This window comes from Electrophorus electricus, chromosome 10 (assembly GCF_013358815.1).
Source record: "Electrophorus electricus isolate fEleEle1 chromosome 10, fEleEle1.pri, whole genome shotgun sequence".
Classification (NCBI taxonomy): domain Eukaryota; kingdom Metazoa; phylum Chordata; class Actinopteri; order Gymnotiformes; family Gymnotidae; genus Electrophorus; species Electrophorus electricus.
Genome location: NC_049544.1, coordinates 14346689 through 14366802, shown reverse-complemented (window position 1 = coordinate 14366802; position 20114 = coordinate 14346689). Strand labels below are relative to the sequence as shown.

General features: G+C 37.8%; 1 protein-coding gene across 3 annotated transcripts in view; it reads left to right on the top strand.

Moving 5' to 3' along the window:
• The window catches only part of LOC113572697 (lethal(3)malignant brain tumor-like protein 4), a 58645-nt gene that overhangs the window by 7561 nt on the left and 30970 nt on the right, over window positions 1–20114 (top strand). For 2 of the 3 annotated variants that reach the window (XM_027002475.2, XM_027002494.2), the window contains exons 3-14: window positions 542–635; window positions 733–787; window positions 1067–1155; window positions 5158–5262; window positions 5501–5636; window positions 6159–6250; window positions 6630–6781; window positions 7960–8036; window positions 12450–12535; window positions 13022–13132; window positions 15002–15116; window positions 17161–17272. In XM_027002475.2, the coding sequence (XP_026858276.2) occupies window positions 558–635; window positions 733–787; window positions 1067–1155; window positions 5158–5262; window positions 5501–5636; window positions 6159–6250; window positions 6630–6781; window positions 7960–8036; window positions 12450–12535; window positions 13022–13132; window positions 15002–15116; window positions 17161–17272 (1208 nt within the window). In that variant the 5' untranslated portion in view covers window positions 542–557. The remainder of the gene's footprint in view (window positions 1–541; window positions 636–732; window positions 788–1066; window positions 1156–5157; window positions 5263–5500; window positions 5637–6158; window positions 6251–6629; window positions 6782–7959; window positions 8037–12449; window positions 12536–13021; window positions 13133–15001; window positions 15117–17160; window positions 17273–20114) is intronic. The other variant, XM_027002484.2, reaches the window with a different exon arrangement.

The following is a 20114-nucleotide window of genomic DNA, read 5'->3' as shown; positions in this document are numbered from 1 at the left end:
ATACAAGCATAAACCATAGCTTGAGTTGTGAGGGCCTAAAGAAAGTATGTGTGATGTATCTAACTAAGCCTAGTAATGCAAGTTTAGGAGGCCTTCTGGAAAAGTCTGGTCATCCAATACTGGTCCTTTTAATTAATGTTTCCTAGCCAGCATGTTAATAACATCATATAACAAGCTAGGAACTCACTAAACCAAACATAGCAGTGTACTTGTTTTAAACAAATAAATTAGCTTTATAGTATCTCTTTATACTTTGGTTGCACATGCCACAGCAACTTCAGCTGCCTACAAACCTACATACAGAGTCATAAAGTACCATGCATGGCTTCTGGTTCTGTTTGTCAGGACATTCCATTATTTCTGCGCTGAACGTGGTACAAGAATATACCTCAATGAATGTAGGACTGTTTAATAGAGCAGAACATGGTTCATCAAGCATGTCACCAGTGGACTGAAGCTTTTTTCCATGTTTTTTAACAGTGGATTTGATTCTTGTCTCTTGTTTTGTTCATTGCTGCTTTCTGTTTGCATCTTGTTTCAGAATCAATCTTTTTCTAATGATGCAGGGAGAGGACAGGAAAAAAAGGAAACAGAGTTTGAATGTGCGAGGTGCATCAGAGGAATACTGTCTCAGAGTGAGTATGGAGAGGCACCTTCCTCCCATTCGCAGAGCTCTATTCATTGCTTTGTTTTTTTTCTTATGTTGCCTTATTACTGTAATGTCCTTCGTAGGAACGTCCAAAAGAAGATACGACAAAGATGAAAAATAAAGTGACTGCTTCAAGTGGTAAAATGGCTCACCATGCTTGACATGTCTAGCACCTCAAATCCCTGCTGTCTTTGTTATGAAATGTATACTTAGAAGGAGGATTTGTGTTTACATCTAGTTTGACATGGTCCAACTTTAAGAGTTTTTCTTCAGTACTATTCAACCATTTTTTGGGGGGTGGGCTGGGGGGGTATTCAGAAGTTACTCTGCTAGAGGTACCCTTTTACAGATAAAATGTTCTATTCTTTGCAGTAAGTCAAAACATTTATATATGAAACTGTAATCTTTGAATGGAAGCAGTTAACAGTAAGAAGAGGCCCTGGTCATGGGATGAATATTTGGAGGAGGAGAGAGCCATAGCTGCCCCTCTGAGATGTTTTACTGAGGTGAATATGAATGAACACACACACACTTTCCTGTAGAAATTTGTGCTATCTCTGTAAATCCTTAAAGTGCTGATTGAAGTCAATACAAGGGCCTTATGCGCTACACTTTCTGTAGAACTGCAGATAGATTACAGGGGCTACAGTGTGTAGATCTCAGCTGTTAGCTTCCTGTGTTCTGTGAATGCTGTCTTGGTACATTTATAACTCTTCCACCTTGCATATTCAGAAATAGAATAAATTTATCCTTACCTAAAGTAGTTTTGCTATTATCAGACACATGATTTATGTTTTAACATAGCGATTAACTGTTAATCAGCCATTAACAGTAGATTATGTACAGCAATATAAATATAAGCAGTTTAATTAATATCAGACTATATCATTTTAATTGTTTTATGGAGCATATAGACTACTTTTTCACTCTCCCACAAACAAATCATATGACAACTATAATAAAATGTTAATGACGGCTTAATGATTTCTTAATTGAAATGATTGACACACTATTGCTATAGTGTAAAGAGAACTTGCGAATAGCCATGCATCTTAATGCCGTCATGGTGTTTGATGGCCAACATTGGAGTAAGTGGATACATTTTGATAAATGTCCAGGCTTATCACATTGCAAGCACTTGTTAGAATGCCACTTCACAGGGTGACACTGTGTTATGTTTTAAATGTTATGCTTGATCCTGAATGTCTTTTTACAAGGTATTCTGTCTACTGGCTAATGGACAGTTGATATTTGCGATACCACACCAACACACAGCCCAACACACAGCCCAACACACAGCCCAACACACAGCCCAACACACAGCCCAACACACAGCCCAACACACAGCCCAACACACAGCCCAACACACAGCCCAACACACAGCCCAACACACAGCCCAACACATTTCGAAGCTACAGCCTGGTTCTGTATGATCCTGTTGAATGATTGTTTTGTGTTCTGTCTAGTAAATAAATTCATTGTTTCAGTCAACCAAGAGCTGTTGGTAAGTAAAACAGTTACCAATGATTCTATTAGGTCAACTTGTGGCCAGCTCTGTTTATATAGTTATTATAAGGTTAATTACTAGCCTAATTGTATAGAGGAAAATGTCCTTTTCAGCTGCAGTACAGTTCTTTTTTATTTTTTTTCCCCCTCTCTCAGGATTCAATTCTTGGGCAGCCCTAGCAACTCTCAGCAGCTGATTTGTTTGTTATACATTTCCATTTATGTTTTACATTATTAAACATATCTGAGTTTGATGTTTTAGCTTAGTTGCTGTCCTTGTGCATATCTTAGCTGAATAATAGTGACCCTTATTCAACACACATCTTATGTATGACATGGAGACACTCACAAGCTCTGCCACATACAGAATATGTGGGGAAAAAAAGCTAACACAATGGGCCACAAGTGCATCTTTACAACCTTAAAAATCTCTTGTAACAAAAGCCAGAAACACTAAAAACACTAACAAGGACCAAGCAGCTCCTCTGTAAATTTTGTTTCAGGAGATATTAACAATTTTGATATTATACATGTTGGGTCTAGGTTTTTATAGCATATTTCTGTATTTTCTTTGCAGTGTATTTCCAAAATAGCTTTTTGTTTAAAGTACGGGTTCACAGTTAACGTGCCTACTTTCCATAAAGCTGAAGCCTGAAATGAATTGGCTCATGTAATGCACACGCTGTGTAAATCTACTAAAATCTGTCAGCAACTCCACTTGTTAAGAGTCCCACTGGGCCCAATTTTCAAAGGAAAAGAAACTTGAAATCTTTTTCATTTCCAAGGGTTTCATGCTTAAATTCAGTTTCATGTTTAAATATTTCACTGTTCTAAGGGGAAATGCCAAATATTAAACATCAATTTATTTGATAAAATACACTAGCTTTCTTGCCTGGGGAGTACAAAAATAGATCATCCTGACAGTGAAGCAAAAAAAAGGGACAGATGTGTTAAGGCTGCAGAATGTTCAGTTTGAGCATCTTATTGGATCAATAAGATGTTAGTATGTAGTATGTACTGGATGCTCTGCCATCTCTTTGTGTTGGCCTATTTAGTCTGCAGGCATTTTTTTGTGGTAAGCCCTTATCATGGATGCATAATGACCCTGTCCTCTCTATGATTAATGTACTGAGGCCTGCGTGTTTGTGCTTCCTGCAGCGTTCTTGTGGCTCCTTGCGGGTCATTTGCTCTAGGCTTTGGAATTGCACTGTGGAGTAAACTGTTGGCTGCTCACACTGGTTGATACAGAGCAGTATATTGGGACACAGAAGCAAGAGCCCACAGGCAGCCTGAGTGGAAGGGAACATATTGATTAGAGAAGCTTTTTTCTGTCAGGCTGATGTTAAGCTTAGAGTGGCTGATCTAAAGGTGATCTTTTAACACATGAAGAATTGTAGGGTTTTATCTTAATCACTTTAGTGAGATTTGAAATTGGATTAATGGCTACTCATCTTATTGTAGCATTTGTAAATGTAGTGTTGTAAATGCAGTGAGATTTGTTCATTACGTGACATTCACAAACATATGTTCTGAGCTTCTAGTAATGTATTATAGCTATCTTTGTGTGTGTGTAGTGAATCACAGCTATATAGGCATGATCATAAAAATTCAAAACAGAATGTCTTTGTTAAATATCTTACCAGCTATTTGGTCATAACACAGAGTCTGGCATGCCTAATGGATGAAGTGTTTAATTATGCCACATTATGAAAATAAGCAACCTCAAATAAAGATACTGAATCTGTTCGGTTGGTTGAATGAAACTGTCATTCCTTGGCAATCACATACTCAGATTAATCTTTTACCTTCTACTCTTCTTAAAATACTTATTAATAATATTCACCTTATTGTGACTGCTGAGTACATACTAACATTGTGTAATATGGGGTAATTTGAGAAGTGCTCAGAAATGTTAAAGGTTAGCCATGACTTTAGTAATGCACCATAATGCAGGATTAGGCAGCTAACCACATACCATTATCTTCTGTTCCAAAGAAAACATGCTGTTAATCAGATTTGTTCTGTGTTGTTCTGGAGATATCTTGTGTTGCCATAATGATTTGTCCAGTAAGGAAGAAAGGTTTATGCAGACTTTATACTTAATTATAAACTAATTATTATCTAAAATGCATTAAAAGTATTACTTTTATCTAAGGGACTACAGGCTTGCCAGCACCGTCACCAGCAACCTAGGTGACATTGTTTGTCCTAAAACCAGGAACCCAGTGACAATAAAAATTCAGTGCCCTGCTCCGCTATTTAATCTCTTATCCAGAATGTGCGCATTGGTAACTATATAAAGAGTGTATGTGTTTCATTAGTTGTATCCATATATTGTTTGATGTTTAAGAATCATATAAGAAAACCGTGTTCAGGAATCTGATATTAATTTGAACAATCAGTCACACTGTCAGGTGTTAAGGCATACTAATAACCTTCTTTGTAAACATGGGGCCTTGCGTGGAGATATGTAACCCATACATCCCATCAAGATAGCAGCTGTTTTACCCATCAGGTTTTAAGGTTACATTTTCAGTTAATTTATAGATGACTGCTATTTATTTGAGTTGCTCAGGCCATAACTGTCAGAAATCAAGCTAGGTATCATTCCAGATTTGCGCTTGAATTCATCATGCTGTGAGGTGTGGCAGGTACTCTGCTGTTTCCTTATTCTGAAAGGGCCTGCGTGTCCTTCAGCACACCCATCACCACACAGGCCACTTTGTTCATGAAGCGATCTGACGAGACATCTGGTCCCTTTCGAAATGCGACTGAGCATGTATTCGTTTCCATGGCAACTTGAGCGCACAGACACTCCTTCGGTATAGCAGCATCTTGGTCTTTGAGAAATGAATTAAATGTGACAGGAGTAAAATGCCCCTAAATGCTCTTGATTTCCTGTATGCTTGAGTTTACAGAGGCTAACTGTGGTTGACGCATATGTGTTTTGTTTTTGTGTGTGTGTGTGTGTGGGGGGGGGGGGGGTGTGTGCTTGTTTACAGTACCAGTTGTTTCCTTCCAGCAGGAATGGATTTAAAGTGGGGATGAGACTGGAGGGAATTGACCCACTGCACCCCTCCATGTTCTGCGTGCTCTCCGTGGCCGAGGTTAGCATAGTGTCGGAGGACTTTGTTTCCCAAATGCATTACAGTACACTTTAGTAAAAAAGTATGAGTCTGTGAACTCCTCCCGATCAGTTAATAGTAGATTAAGATGTTTCTGGGAAGCTTAGTCTTGATGTTCCTGTAAAGTGATTGTCATAAAAAGACCAGAGCTGTTCTTAATCAGATGTGTTCATGCTGGTTAAGTTGGAACAGTTGGTTTTTTTGACTGTGTGTCTATCAGGTTATTGGCTACCGATTGCGTCTCCACATTGATGGTTACTCAGAGTGTTATAACTTTTGGGTTAACGCTGACTCTCCTGATATCAAACCAGCTGGATGGTGCGAATCTACAGGTCACAAACTTCACCCACCGAAAGGTGAGAGATCTGCCTTCTTCCAGGTGCATTAAATAGGGGCACAAGAGAGACACGTGTTGACTTGCAGGTGGGGAGTTGTGTGAGCATTCCTTCCTCTTGTACTCTTCCACTAGATGCTGGGTGGGCCAGGATGGTCAGCAGTCCACCTGTGCCACAGTGTCCGTGCAACATATTAAGAAAACACTCAAAGCCTTTAAAGTTTTTTTTTTTCTTTCCTTAGTTATAATTCAAAGCATGTATACTGCGTAATATTCCAGACATATAGCACATGATAAGACTTCAAATTGCTTCTCAGTCTCACAAGTAATGAATAACGTTTTTGCAATAATTCAAATAATAGTTTAATATGAATATGGATTAATCACAATAGACAATAGGCACATGTATTATTATACAGTGTTTATACCTTATTGGTGTCTGCTCAGTTTCTGTCTCCATTTATCTTGAGCATCTCTTTCATTCCCCTTTCATGTTGACTCTCTCTGTACCTCCCTACTTGTCTCTGTGTCTTATTTCTCTCAGGTTATAAGATGAATGAGTTTAACTGGGAGAAATACTTGGAAGCTTGCAATGCTCAGGCTGCACCAAAGAATCTGTTCAAATCCCAAAACAGCGTAAGTGCGCGGGCTTATGCGACACAGATGCAGTAGGTCTCCTCTTGGCAGAGAACAGCGTCACTTGCAGGGAGAAACAGGCTGTCAACTTCAGTCCAGAAAAAGAAAGCTGCAGTAATAGATATGGCGTGCATCTGTTTTTCCACTGTTAGCCTCTATTTATTTACTGCTATAGTTAAAATGAAAATATTTGTATAGCCAAGAATTTGAATTTACATTACCTAGATAATCACATGGGTAACGAATTTCTCATTTCTCTTTAGCTTTCAATTTTAGCACAGTTATCAGAGTTATAGATGTTTAAATTGGCATGCAACATTAAATTTAAGATTTTGGGGTTAATTCTCTAGATAAGCCCTAAAAACCTTGTTTGACACAGACCTTCACCACCTCAAAGTTCCAAGTGGGCATGAAACTGGAGGCAGTGGACAGGAAGAACCCTTGCCTGGTGTGTGTGGCTTCGGTGGCTGATATTGTGGACAATCGCTTCCTGGTTCACTTTGATAACTGGGATGACACCTACGACTACTGGTAGGACACCATTGTACAGAAGAAGCTCACAGACACACTGCTTAAGCTTCACCGATTGTTTTGGAGTAAACAAAAAGAGGTTTAAATGTTACTAAAGGTGGGATCCCATTTTTACAAATTTAAAACTGAATGGAAATATAAAACACTTTTGTGTACACCAAGATGGAATTTTTGTCTTTTAGCTTTATTTTCAGTCATTAATCCTTTTTCTTGAATGTATAATGAAGGCACAGTGCTCTGTGTCTGAGAGGGGTCCAATTGAATTCTGAAGGCATGTCGGAGCTCATCACCTACATTCAGATGTGGAGGCACATATCTGAGGCCTGCTTTAAAACACTGTACGATAACAGCAGGAAAGCGTATATTGGGCATTCACTCAAAATTCCTCTTGCAAATGCCATGTGTTACAGGAATTCATATTCATATGGCATGTTTGAGTCAAATGGAAAATACTAGGACTAATATGCATATGATTAGGATTTATTGAAATTGGCTATTTATGACTTAATATTATAGACAAGCAGTTCATATATTAGTTTTGCATAATTTTAATTACTTAATTATTTTGGGTAATTCTTTTTAATTACCTAATTTATTTAAAAAATATATATTTTAATTTTGAATTATCTAATGCAGAAGCATGTTATATGGGGAAATCCCACATTTAAAGGAAACAGGCTGTACGAAAAGCCAGTGTGTAAAAGGGTTCAGCGTAATGTAGGATATGATTGAGATGATGGGAGATGTTCTTTCCCTCTTTGTCATGCTGCTTGCTTACAACAGGAGAAGCTCCGAGCCTTGCAGCTCTCTCTCAAATCATCTTGCTATAGTGTGTGTGCGCACGCACACACACACACACACACACACACACACACACATACATACATACATACACAGAGTGAATAGAGACTTAATAGTATTCACCATCTCCCTCCCCCTCTCCTCTCCCAAGCTTCTTTTTTACTTCTTGCTTTTAGCTCTTTTATAATTAAAAGCAGCACTGAACTGGTGCACTGCTAGTTTTTGTACAGTAAGAAAGAAGCTATCTTGCTGTCAAGGAATCGTCAGAATGATATTAGAATAATGATATTATTGTGACACTTAATAAAAGGATAACTTAAGTGTGATTTTATTTATTTATTTAATCATTCATTCATTCCTGTCTTGGTTTTGCTCAGGTGTGATGCCAGTAGCCCTCATATCCACCCAGTGGGCTGGTGCCAGGACCATGGCCGACCTCTCACAGCACCTCAGGGTAAATGCCTTAGTTGTGACCCAAGAATTCTGCCCACACTCTGCATATCTCTTTGCCTCAACTCCATACATACAGGGTAAAAAGGCCAGTTACTGGACACTATTTGTTCAACCAATCTATACTAGGGGAGTGGCGTCATTTTGTCTTTTAGATGTAAAGCACTTACCATAGTATTCACCTGACTCTTCTTTAATTAAAGGACACATTACTTATAATGCTGGCTACAAAAGGCTGATTTCTGTTATGTTACAAAAACATGGTTATAGCCTGCATTAGTGTTCACCTTTTTGTAATATATTTTTTGAGTACATTTTTAAATATGTTGCTTCACTGAGCAAGAGAAATGTTTTGTGAATTAAGTTTACACCATTCTCTAGCCACTCCAAGACACTTGATTATTCATCAGTACGACTTACTCTTTTCCTTGTGTGTATTTTGACTGACAGGGTTCAGGCCTAATGTACTCACATATGGATTTATTCCATGGAGAGCACTGTTGTAATTTTCTCTGGCCAGTAGTGTCTGTAAATGCCGTAAATGTAGATATGTTTAATATTATTTGACTCTTAAACAGCAATATTATTTTGCAGGCAGCTCTATAAAATGCCAAGTTTACGGTCCTGTCATTACCCACTGATTTGAATTGGTCTTTATCATACTTTGTCTCAAAGTAAAAGGCACAGAGCTTCTTTTCCTTAAACTAAATATTGGCCAGTCTATTCCGAGGGCCCCAGTTTACAGATTAGTTTTTTCCATAGTTGTTTGTTGTTTATCCATCATCTCTTTGGCTTGATGAGGCATATATGCTGTCTAATTCAATAAAGGCCCACCTTAGCCCCCAGAGACTGATTTTGATATACATATCAGCTCCTGCATCATCAGACATGGTTTACACCCACTCAAACATAAACAGTCATTGATTTGTCAGATCATGTCATAAACACATCTGTCAGATGAAAGTTATGTGTTACGGAAACATATAATTGGCATATCTCACTTCTGGTTTCACACAAGAGAAAAGTGATCTAACATCTTGGTCTAAAACTGCTGGATAAGAGCATGACTGACATTTCTGCTGTTCCAAAACAAAAACCTTGCTGCGCCATTGCAAATTAATGTCATGTGTTAATCATTTGTTACCAAGCAGGCCAATAGAGAGATTTTCTATTTCTCTCTCTCTGTCTCTCTTTTTTGTTTTTCTTTCTTTTTCTTTTTTCTTTCTCTCTTTTCTCTGAACTGCTGAGCTTCTCCTCTCAGCTCCAGGGTGCAGTGTTGGCCCAGAGATGCTCTTTCTATCCAGGTCTGCAGCGTTAATCAGATTCACATTTTCATAAACCAGAGCAGCCTTTGGATTAATCTCCAAACACAATCATTATATATTGGGTCATTGACTAGATAAAATAATGGGGCAAAATAATAATCTAAAATATGGCCACAAGCAGTGATCCCTGGGGTGCAAGCACATTCTGACCAGTAATGCAAACCACTGCTGTAATATCACATACATTTCTGTAACTGTTAGACTGATTTAGGTTGACTCAGCTCAACCATACTTAGTGGTGGCCTTTTAACAAGTTGTTGTGAACAGGTATGGAAAGTTTGGTGGAGACTAAACCTATCTATTAATGTTGTAAAATTTTGGTTTGGTGAAAATAGCAATTAATCAATATGATTTTCGTATACAATTTAGGAATAGATATGTAGTGATAAAGCTCTCCTTCTTAAAAAGTTTTGCGTTGTAACATTGGTTATTACACTTAATTTAAACAATATATCTTAGCTTTGCATTGTTTTGCATTTTACCTCAAAGGAGTGTCCAGATACCTAGTAGAGTTTTAATCAATTCATCATGGAAGATGAATTGGAATATATAACTGATGTGCAGCATCCACACAGTATTAAATTTTGACATTTTTTTAGATAATTATTTAGAGACTCCAAAGACTACAGTGAGACCATTTTATAGACAGTTCAGTGAAAGACCTATGACTTGAAAAGGTTTGAAAGGAGTTTTTAAACAATGGTGAATTCCGCATAATCTGTAAAGTTTAGAAAAATATTCCAAGAAGCCATTTCATCTGTCTCATAGAAACATTGTTTTGATCCCAAGATTTTGTGGACACGTTTGAAATAGAATGGCATTCACATTGAACATGTTTTACAAAATGTGGCCCTGAACATACCATTCAAGTTTCATGTGGATTGGCCAGTGCCAGTCCTGTTAAATGTCAGATGACCGTTAACTGGTTAATGATGGCCATGTCTTGACGGCTATATCATCGTCATCAAGGAGACCCAATAATCACCCAAAGAAACCACATGCAAAGTTTCAACTTTGGGCTGACTGTTGATGAGGATATGGTATATTTGCATTGCATATTTGCATATTGTAGCACTCCATATTAAACAATGTTGGACAGTTTTGGCAAATCGCCTTAAAATGATCTGCCATATCAGTCTCTCAAAATCTAATGAAAGCATTGGTGAAATTCAGCTGCTTATGTAAAAGTTTCGCATCTAAACTATTGAATGTATGCAAATGTCAAATGTTTTTGATGCTTATTAATTAATTAGATTAAATTATTGAGATTTAGACTCTAAGAAATACAATTTCTTGCAGATAAGGTGAAAACCCTAGGACTAGTTCACAAACATAGATTTTCCATATTATGGAAATCATCAAAAAAGTCATCATAGCAGAAATTAATGGGCAGAGACGGGGATATCAGGAAAAGCCAAGGATTAATATTAACATACAACTTCTGAACCGTAAATCCTAGCCTCAAAATTTGTATGTCAGAACGTTCAGCACTGAGCTCGTGTAGGGTGGAGTAGTTTGGACCAAATGACTAAGTTTCATTTCTGCATGACTTACAGTGTGGTCTGCATGAGTAGTTTTAGGGGGAGAATCAGAAGAAAAAGAAGAAAATGTACAATAGGGTTCCATCAAATATGGTGTTTGAACCCCTAATAAACATGCACACACTCTCACATGTGTGTGCACAAACCCTGACTCTAGTATTATATTAGGCTTTCATTATCATATATTAAGCTGCTGTTGATTCCTCAGCACAGGGACATGCATTTGAGTGTTTGGGGACCTTTTGGAGAATGGCTGTCTCTCTTAAAGGCTACCAAGATGGGCCAGAGAGGCAACCACTAGACTGTGGACTTTGGTAGTATAAATAATGGAGGGAAATGTAATCCAAGCAGACAGAAAACAGCTAAACCAGCCAAGTCATACCTACGGATGCAGTCAGAAGAAAGCAGGCAGGATCACAGTCACTCTCCCAGACTGCACAATTCAAACAGGTTATGAACCATGCGCTGCACCTAACTCAGACACAGCTCAACTATTCCTACTTGGTCATTTATTCTTGGAAGATATTATCGTGAGAATGCTGTTGCAGCCATATGAAGAGTGGCAAATTCCAAAAATGTAGATTGTTACAGTGGGATTCTACCATGGGTACCCTGTATGTTGGCTAGATTTCATTATAGATAAGGGATGTTTGGGGGTGTAAGTGTGGGTGTGTGTATGCAAGGCTAAAGCTGTGATAGGCTTTGGTAAAGCTACGTCTTTATTCCGGAGTTAAAACGGCACACTGGGCTCTCTGTTGCTTTTTAGCAGTCCTTCGGATGCACCTCCATTCCTTTTTGTACCTTGTGTATCCTCCCATTATTTTAAACACAGCTTTGTATCCAAGAAACTCTGTTAATACAAGAGAGAAATGTTTGCAATCCAATGAATTAAGACTGATATATGGAATGGATTGAGAGGAATTTGCTATGAAAAGTTTAAAGGGATAAGGCCACCACGGGAACATTTTTCACCAAGTTGTGTGATTTTCTCCCCCCCTTTGGCTTCTCATCAGGAGGAATGTAGCTCATTGGTACTTTTTTGACGTCCGTGCACTGTATAATATTGAAACAGCATATCAATCAGGTTTACAACATGGTATTAAGAACTTCTTAAATGAGAGTGTTCAGTGTATTACTTGCTCTACAATTTTAAGATCATTTTATTTTATGATTCTTTTAAGAAACCCAACCCATTTTGATTGTATAATATGTCTAAAGGTTACTACTGCTGTAATGAAAAACTGTAAAAAGTGCGTATATCTGCATACTAGGAACTGTCATATTTTAAATATTTGTTTCCAGTGCATAATGCTGAGTACTTTATTGCTTTCTTGATGTTCTGTGCAACCACAGATGAATATGGCTCTCAGTTAGGGGGAAGAGGATATTTAGGTGTGGGGTCTTGGGCCTTTATTAAAGTGTACAGCTATGTGCTTCCGTCACACAAGGACTTATGATGCATCTCTTTGCTCTTGTAGCCAAACCAATGAGTCCAAAAACATGCACCATTCCTTTTTCTGCTCAGATTATGTTTTTTGGCTTTTCTTCAAGGACACCCCAATCCAGAGCATTTTGTATGGGATGAATACTTAGAAGATAGTGGCTCTTCTGCAGTTTCAAGCCAAGCCTTTTGTATGGTAAGCAGAGAATGGCTTTCACATCACAACAAAAAAGCATTTTCTACGTCTGAGAAAGCAAAAGAGATGACATGTTTTGTGTGGGTATGTGTGTGGGTGGTGGGTATGCCTGCACCTTCTTAGATCTTGGTGTGTCTGCGCATGCATACCTATTTCTATAGGTGCATTTGTGCATCTTGTATGCGTAAGGGAGAGAGATTGAATGTGCATATTGAAGTATTGATGTCATTCTATTTCTGAGCACTGCTAAATTGTACTGCAGGATTGTGTTTCATAATGTTTCTCTTTTATTGATAAATCCCAACCACCATGTCTTAGTAAAAAGAAAAAGCAAACCTTGAGGCAGAACAAACTCTGAATGGCAGTTAAATTATAGAAAGCCCAACTCATCCTCGCAGCAGCCTGTACTTGTAAATACCACAGAAACAGTTTATGCTCCTGGCGTAAAGCTGAGTGAAGGGTTTGATAAATGTTGTACGTGTGCAGAGGGCCCCTCATGGATTCCAGATCAACATGAAGTTAGAAGCAGTGGACAGGCGAAACCCAATGCTGGTCCGTGTGGCCACAGTTGTGGACACTGAAGACTACAGAGTCAAGGTGAGTATGGAGAGACAAGGAAGAGATGGAAACTCCAGTTGCAGATCAGCTCAAGTGATATCTCTCTAATAGTGGCTTTGTGTAATTGCATGTCCTGACAGGCACGTTACATATGCCAAATTAACAACAACCACTTTTGTCAGCACCTGAATGAAAACACTCTCCCCCACATCCAAACTACTTCTATAAAACTGCTTCTGTAAATGGAAATGATTAAACTTATTTAAAAGTAAAATACAATTAATTAACTTTTTGGCTACCAGTGACGCTTAAATATGCAGTTCTCATAAAGAGAAAGTGTGCTGTGCTAGTTGGATGACTGGGTTGATAATGGTGATGATAATATATGGCGATTTCACTAGCCTATTGTGCCACCCAACCTCTTCAAATGCTGCAGTCAAGGCTTCTGTTGAAACTGATTTGTCTATGTTCAGAATATTCATCTCCTTTCTAAATCTGTAATAATGTTCTACACTTTCATTGATTTTTTTATGTACTGAACCATTCCCATGCCTGGCAATTACATCTTAAATAGACACTTGAGCATTTCTCTTAGTCTGGCTTTCATAATTCTAGTGTTTAGTGACGACTCAGAGTTGATGGCATTAAATGATTTTTTTCATAAAAATAGTCATCTGCATTTTTACTTTTAAAAGTAGAAATATTTTCTACTTGTATACACATGAGACTGTGTGATTTTTGTACATAAATACATTTTACAGGTGTGGTATGTATTTGCAAAAGGCTCTCAGAGTGCTATTAGCTGGTTGTAGGTTGTGATATTGGCTTCGTCTCTTAATGCCTTTTATGACTGATGAAAGCATCTCCCTAGTCATACTAATTCTTAATTATATGATCCGATTCCGGCTATTAGGAGTCTGTGGAATTAATGTGGGGCAAAAAAACTCATTGACTGCATTGATTTTGACCTGTTCCTCTTTGAAAACAACTATTCATCTTAATCAGACACGCTCTATATCTTGTCAGCCTAGAGCAGTTCCCATTAAGGGCAACTCATTAGAAACCTGAAAAATTCAACAAGATGTCCATTACTGTGTCAGTCTTAGATCAGCTTTACTTTATTTTCATTTAGGACTATTTATCCTTTCTGCATTTTTTATAGGAGACACTTTCAAACTGCTGAGGCAAATAAATACTACACTGGCACAGCTTGTAACTGTTAGCAGCATAACATTTAAGTATTGGTCCACTGGCTCATACTTCTTTAAGGAGTAGGAGTATTATTAATTTGTTTACACTACAAAATAGAAAACAAGAGTTAACTATGCTTTCAAGACATAGGTTGATCAGCCCTCACTGATATTTGCGAAAATTTCACTTTTGGTGGAACTAAAGCTCAGTAGTTTTATCACAGTTCTCTTACACTGCAATAAAGTCACATCAGAGTTGCATCAGAGATTGCATGCTGTGGTGGTTCACATGAAGCCTAATGAATGCAGATTCCGGGAAGGTTTTGACATTTTTAATAAAAACCCTTTATCAGAGCCATCCCATTGGTTACACAGCAAGCTAAAGCTTTTAAAGGTGAAAATCTTTAATGAAATTTGCCTCACTGTACCTCATTGTTTTGTTTAAAATATTTTTGTAGTTAGTATCAACTGCTGACTAATCACAAAACCGATTTCTCTGTCGTAATTAGATTATATCTGATGACAAAATATTGTCCTGCTATTGTCCATTGAGTCTTGAGTTTCCAGCAAGGGTGCAATTCTCATTAGATCTATTTTAAAGTTCTAAAATCTCAGCACTGGCCAAAAAAAAGATTTCCATTACCATATGTATTTTTCAATTAATAGATTTGATGATTATTGACACATGGATGGCGTTCTCTTTTAACTCTAACACCAGGTACACTTTGATGGCTGGCACTCAAAATTTGATTTCTGGGTAGACTCTGACCTGCCGGAACTTCACCCTGTGGGCTGGTGTGGAAGGACAAGCCATCCCCTCGAACCACCACCGAGTGAGTGCACTTGACTCCAAGGTGCCCAGCCTTGGAACACCACACAGACCTACATAACATGCACATCGTGTAATAATACATGATTATCACAAGTCTGCAAACATTAGCAGATATGTGTGAAACTCCATGCTCCACACATGCTCTGATTATGCATCATGGACATTCTATATGTCACAGAGACATGTATGTCACCTCTTTCTGTATCTGAGCCTGTTTCCATAGTGGTGAAATGAAAAGAACTGATCAACTACATAAGTCTATGAAAGACTTTATGCATGTAGCCAGCTAACAGAGCCCAAACAACCGTATACTGTAAAGAAAATATAAACTGATCAGGGGCCCACAGAGTAGTGGCTCTACTCTCAAATAATTTTACATCTTAAATTATGTATCCATTAATTCATATTTTATGTAGATATTAAATGCTAGCTATTAAAAGGTAGCTAGCATTTAATTAAAATTGTGGACATGAATAATGATTTTTTGTGTGTGTGTGTGTGTGTGTGTGTGTGTGTGTGTGTGTGTGTGTGTGTGTGTGTGTGTGTGTGAGACTGAGCTACTTTTATCAGATCTGTCCCGTCCTGCTCTGTTCTTAAACTCATTTGAATACATAATGAAACGGCTTCACTAAATGTCAGTTATTCAAAGGAACCTTGTGTTCTACATACAAGACATTAGCTTTCCGCAGTGTCTTCAGTGTTCTGGGTAATCAATGATCAATCTTACTTTTATCAAATTCCCATGAAACTTGTGAAGAGTCTTTCACCTCTAACTCCGACCTTGGCAAACGCAATCACATTTGCTTGTATTGTTTCTGGAGTAATATAACAAGCAGTGTTTGCACAGTGCTGGGTTTCTGCATAAAACTGCTACTTCGAATACAAAAGGCAAGCTGTTATGGGGAGAAAAACAATATCCTAATGTCATTTCAGTGGTTTGCATTATGTATCATGCATGTAGGCTTCATGTTTCTTCAACACCCTTTACCATAACCACATTTGGAGGTTTTGGGGAAAGATGCTTACTGCACACTGCAGCAGTTATCTAGGGATGCTCCAATAGATTACTTGGGTTGATACAACTGATGATGATTAACCAATAATTTTAACATTATATATATTAAAGCAAGTTCAAACTACCATCTGTAAATGAAGTGCAGTGAGTAAGATATGTGAAACTCTAAAAATGGATCAGTGTTTAATTTTACATAGCCATGTATCAGGTAAATCAAACACTGCAATAATTATAAACATACTGTAAGGCGAGGCAGAATGCATTTCCGGGGATGAACAATGTTTATTTTGGGCAAATCCATATTCAGAAGCCTTAATATAGTCTGTGGTTGAAGTACTGGGAGTCAATGAAACATTACCAGATAACATCATACAAAAAAGCAAGATGAAACATAAAACAAAGAGCATAAAGAGAAAATGACCTCAGCAATTGCAACAGTGAACATGCACAAGGAGAATGCCACAATAACTGATCAAGCAGACGGGAATAATGGGTATAAATACTTGGACAAATCAAGAAAAATGAGACATAGCTGCAACCAATACAGAATAGGCATACATAAGAGGCACTGCAGGGAAAGAAACCAAAACAGAACTACATGGGAACAGAACAAAAACAAAAGATGGCATACAGCATCACCTGAACTGCAACGTCAGTCATCCATGAGAGATGCATTGCAGTTAACACAAAGGTGAACAAAAATGGTTTCACTGGATTTTATTTTCTAAATTTTCTGAAATTTTAAGTGACATTTTTGCACTAGCCTGTTGAAGGTATAAGAAGCTTTATGGCTAGAAACTAAAGCACTCAAAAAGAGAATGAGTTGTAATGATCAACTCAAATGAACCGATAACGATAAGACATATTTATTTGTCAATAAGGACACTTTTTGTATCAACTGCAGATATGTTGTGCTCCTCTAATAGAGGTTTGTTTCAGCACTTTCAATATTAAGACTTTTTACATTTTCAGGAAGGAAATTGATGAACTTCAGCCATGTGAGTTAAGTGCTCAATATACATTGTTCCAGCATATGCAGGGCCTTCTGACCTCAAGAGCTCCGTGACACAGGGAGTGTGTCCAACCCCAGGCTGCAGGGGAGTGGGCCACATCAAAGGCGCAAAATACACAGGACACCACAGGTAGGACAATGCATTTTATATATTTATTTATTTATTTATTTATAGTTTAATGTCGCAGTTCTCCCAAAAGCATTTGACCTCAGAGCAGGGCAAAATTAACTCTGAAAAGTTTCTCCATATTGTTCTATGGTGTATGGGACAGGCAGAGGCAGTACAATAAAGATTCTACTGACATGGCACGTATTTAGACAATTAATCCAAGAAGAAGGCATTCTACAGGAGTGGACTATCAGAGACCCTCACAGAGGAGCAGTCCTGGCCATGGTTCAGAGGCTGCAAGCTAGTTACTCCCTGCAGCCTCCATCCTCAGCCAAGAATCTGCCTGTACTGATCCCTCCTGACCATATATTACCAAGCCTGCTGTGATGGAGGTTATGGCCTCAGCAAAACATTCATTTCACTCCTTAAGCTTTGTGCGGCCTGCCTTCTGTCTTGTCAGGGTTTCTTATATCTTGTATCAGGCATTCTCAATGCTTGGGCTATCACTGTGTCTCCTCCTGTTCTTTGCAAATCAATATTGGATAACCTGGCGAAATGCCAAATTAGTTTGAGTTTGAGCAATGTGAAGCAAAGTGAAATAAGAAATGTAATCCGCTGTTTTAAGTGGATTTAAATGTATTAACCTACCTTTTTTCATCAAGTGTTCTGGAAAGCCTAGAACGCAGTCATGGGCTTTGCTCTTCGTTCTTCTGATTTTCATCTTTTCTGGGCAGGTAAACACACAAGAATCAATTAGGAGTGAAACTTGTTTTCCCTCATGAAATACACTTTCCATCATCCTCCAAGAGAGTGAGAGATGTCCATCAGAGAACCATTTCTAATTAACACGAAAGAGAACAAGGAAAATGGGGTTTATAAGGCAATCTGCAATTCACAGACATGGATCCAAGTTTAGTGAAACATTTACATTAAATCTGCATAACCTAACATGCAGTCACTGGCAAACTCACTTTATGCACAGCAATAGCATTACCTTTTTATTGAGTTGCATGCAAGAGAGAATACAATACTTAAATGTCCAAGATGCTCATTATATTTTCCAGTCATATATTAGGAAAGGCATCCAGTCTGAAGAATATTGATGTGTTTTAATACTTTAATAGAAATGAAAATTCTAGAAGTAAATGGGTATGGCATCTTAAAGGCTGATTGTGACATACACTGAGGCATGATTATTAGATTTATTTTCAAGTTATACTGAATAAAGATTCTCAGAAAGCTCCTTGTAATTAAACATCATTTGACATGCATAAGTGCATAATCACTGAGGGCTATTTTAATATTATTTTCTCCACTTCTTCCTCTCACTAACAGAGTGCTATATTTTTGATCTTTTATCTACTAATGGAAATTGCATGAGTTGAGACATGATCTGATGGTGAACATTTTATGGGTAGTGGTGACTCAGAGTCTGATGTAAAATGCATCAGAATTGTTCAGATTTCTGTTTCATAGGTTTGGTATATTTGCTAAAAAAAAAAAAAGTGTTTTCCTTTTTTCCATTATGCAACTTATGGACTTTTACACATTTTAAGACAATCTATAAGGTATCTTGCATTTTTAATGAAAACTGTTTACTTAATGACATGTGGAAATGGGATCCTAATTCACAGTGTTCCTAAGTATTGGCCACAACTTGATGTCATGCACGTTATTAAGTACTGGCCACAACTTGATGTCATATATGTTAAGTTGTGGCTCAGCATTAGGATCCTGTTCAGTGTACTGCCAGTCATTGACACTGTTAAACATTTTTATTTACAAGAGAAGTTACCAGAGGACCTAGACACAGAGGTTAGGATCATGCTGTGTTGTGTTTCCTTCATCATATGAAGGTTTGGGGACACTGGCATCATTATCAGAAATTTCAAGTTTAAACTCCAGCATTGTCAAGTGTTCTGTTAGACATTTTTTGGTTGAGAGATGGAAAATTTAAAAAGTACATACAGTAAACCATAGTAATATTAAATTCTGAAAATTATTGTGGAAATATATTATAAATAGGACATCTTATAAATAGGATGAATCTTGGCACCTCCTATCTTACTCCTATTGTAACACTTTCAAAGATCTCTAGAAGATATCTTAGGACCTTCTCCTGACACACACACTGATTTTTGTCTGGAAGCCATCTGTACTGGAGGAGTGGGCACCATGCAGTGAAGCACAGCCCATTTGACTGCAGTAATTTTAGCCTCCTCACATCTAGGCACCTCAGCCTATTTTTGCACTCCTCCAAAACTCTGTAGAACCCCCCCACACACACACACACACACACACACACGTGCGTGCATGCGCACACACATACATATACACATATATAAATATTCATTCTTTCTTTCTTTCTCTCTTTCTTTTCCATATTTTCCATTGCTTCCCTCATGCATCAAACAGCTGCATTGGTCACCATTGTGTCCAAAGCTCCACCACCCTGTCAACACAAATTGTGTAGAATGGAATCCATGTCTACATAATGGAGCACCAGTTACGTTGACAGCAGTTGTTTCTCTAAATGATTTTTTTTTTTGCTATATAGCTTTGTTTTGCTGATATGATACCATGTAGGTCGTGTGGGTGTGGGTGTGTGGACGGACACAATGAATTCAGAAAGTATTCAGACCTCTTGTGAATAAGAGATTTCAGTTTTTCATTTTAAATAAAGTTCTGCAACTCTCTAAAAATGTTTTCATTTGTTATTATAGGTGATTAAGTGTAGATTGAAGGGTAAAACAGCAGTTATATCCACAAAGCCACAACACACTAATCAGGTACTACCACTGCATAAATTATGCAATGAGTAAAGGGGTCTGAATATTTTAAAAATCTCACCAGTCCTTTTTTT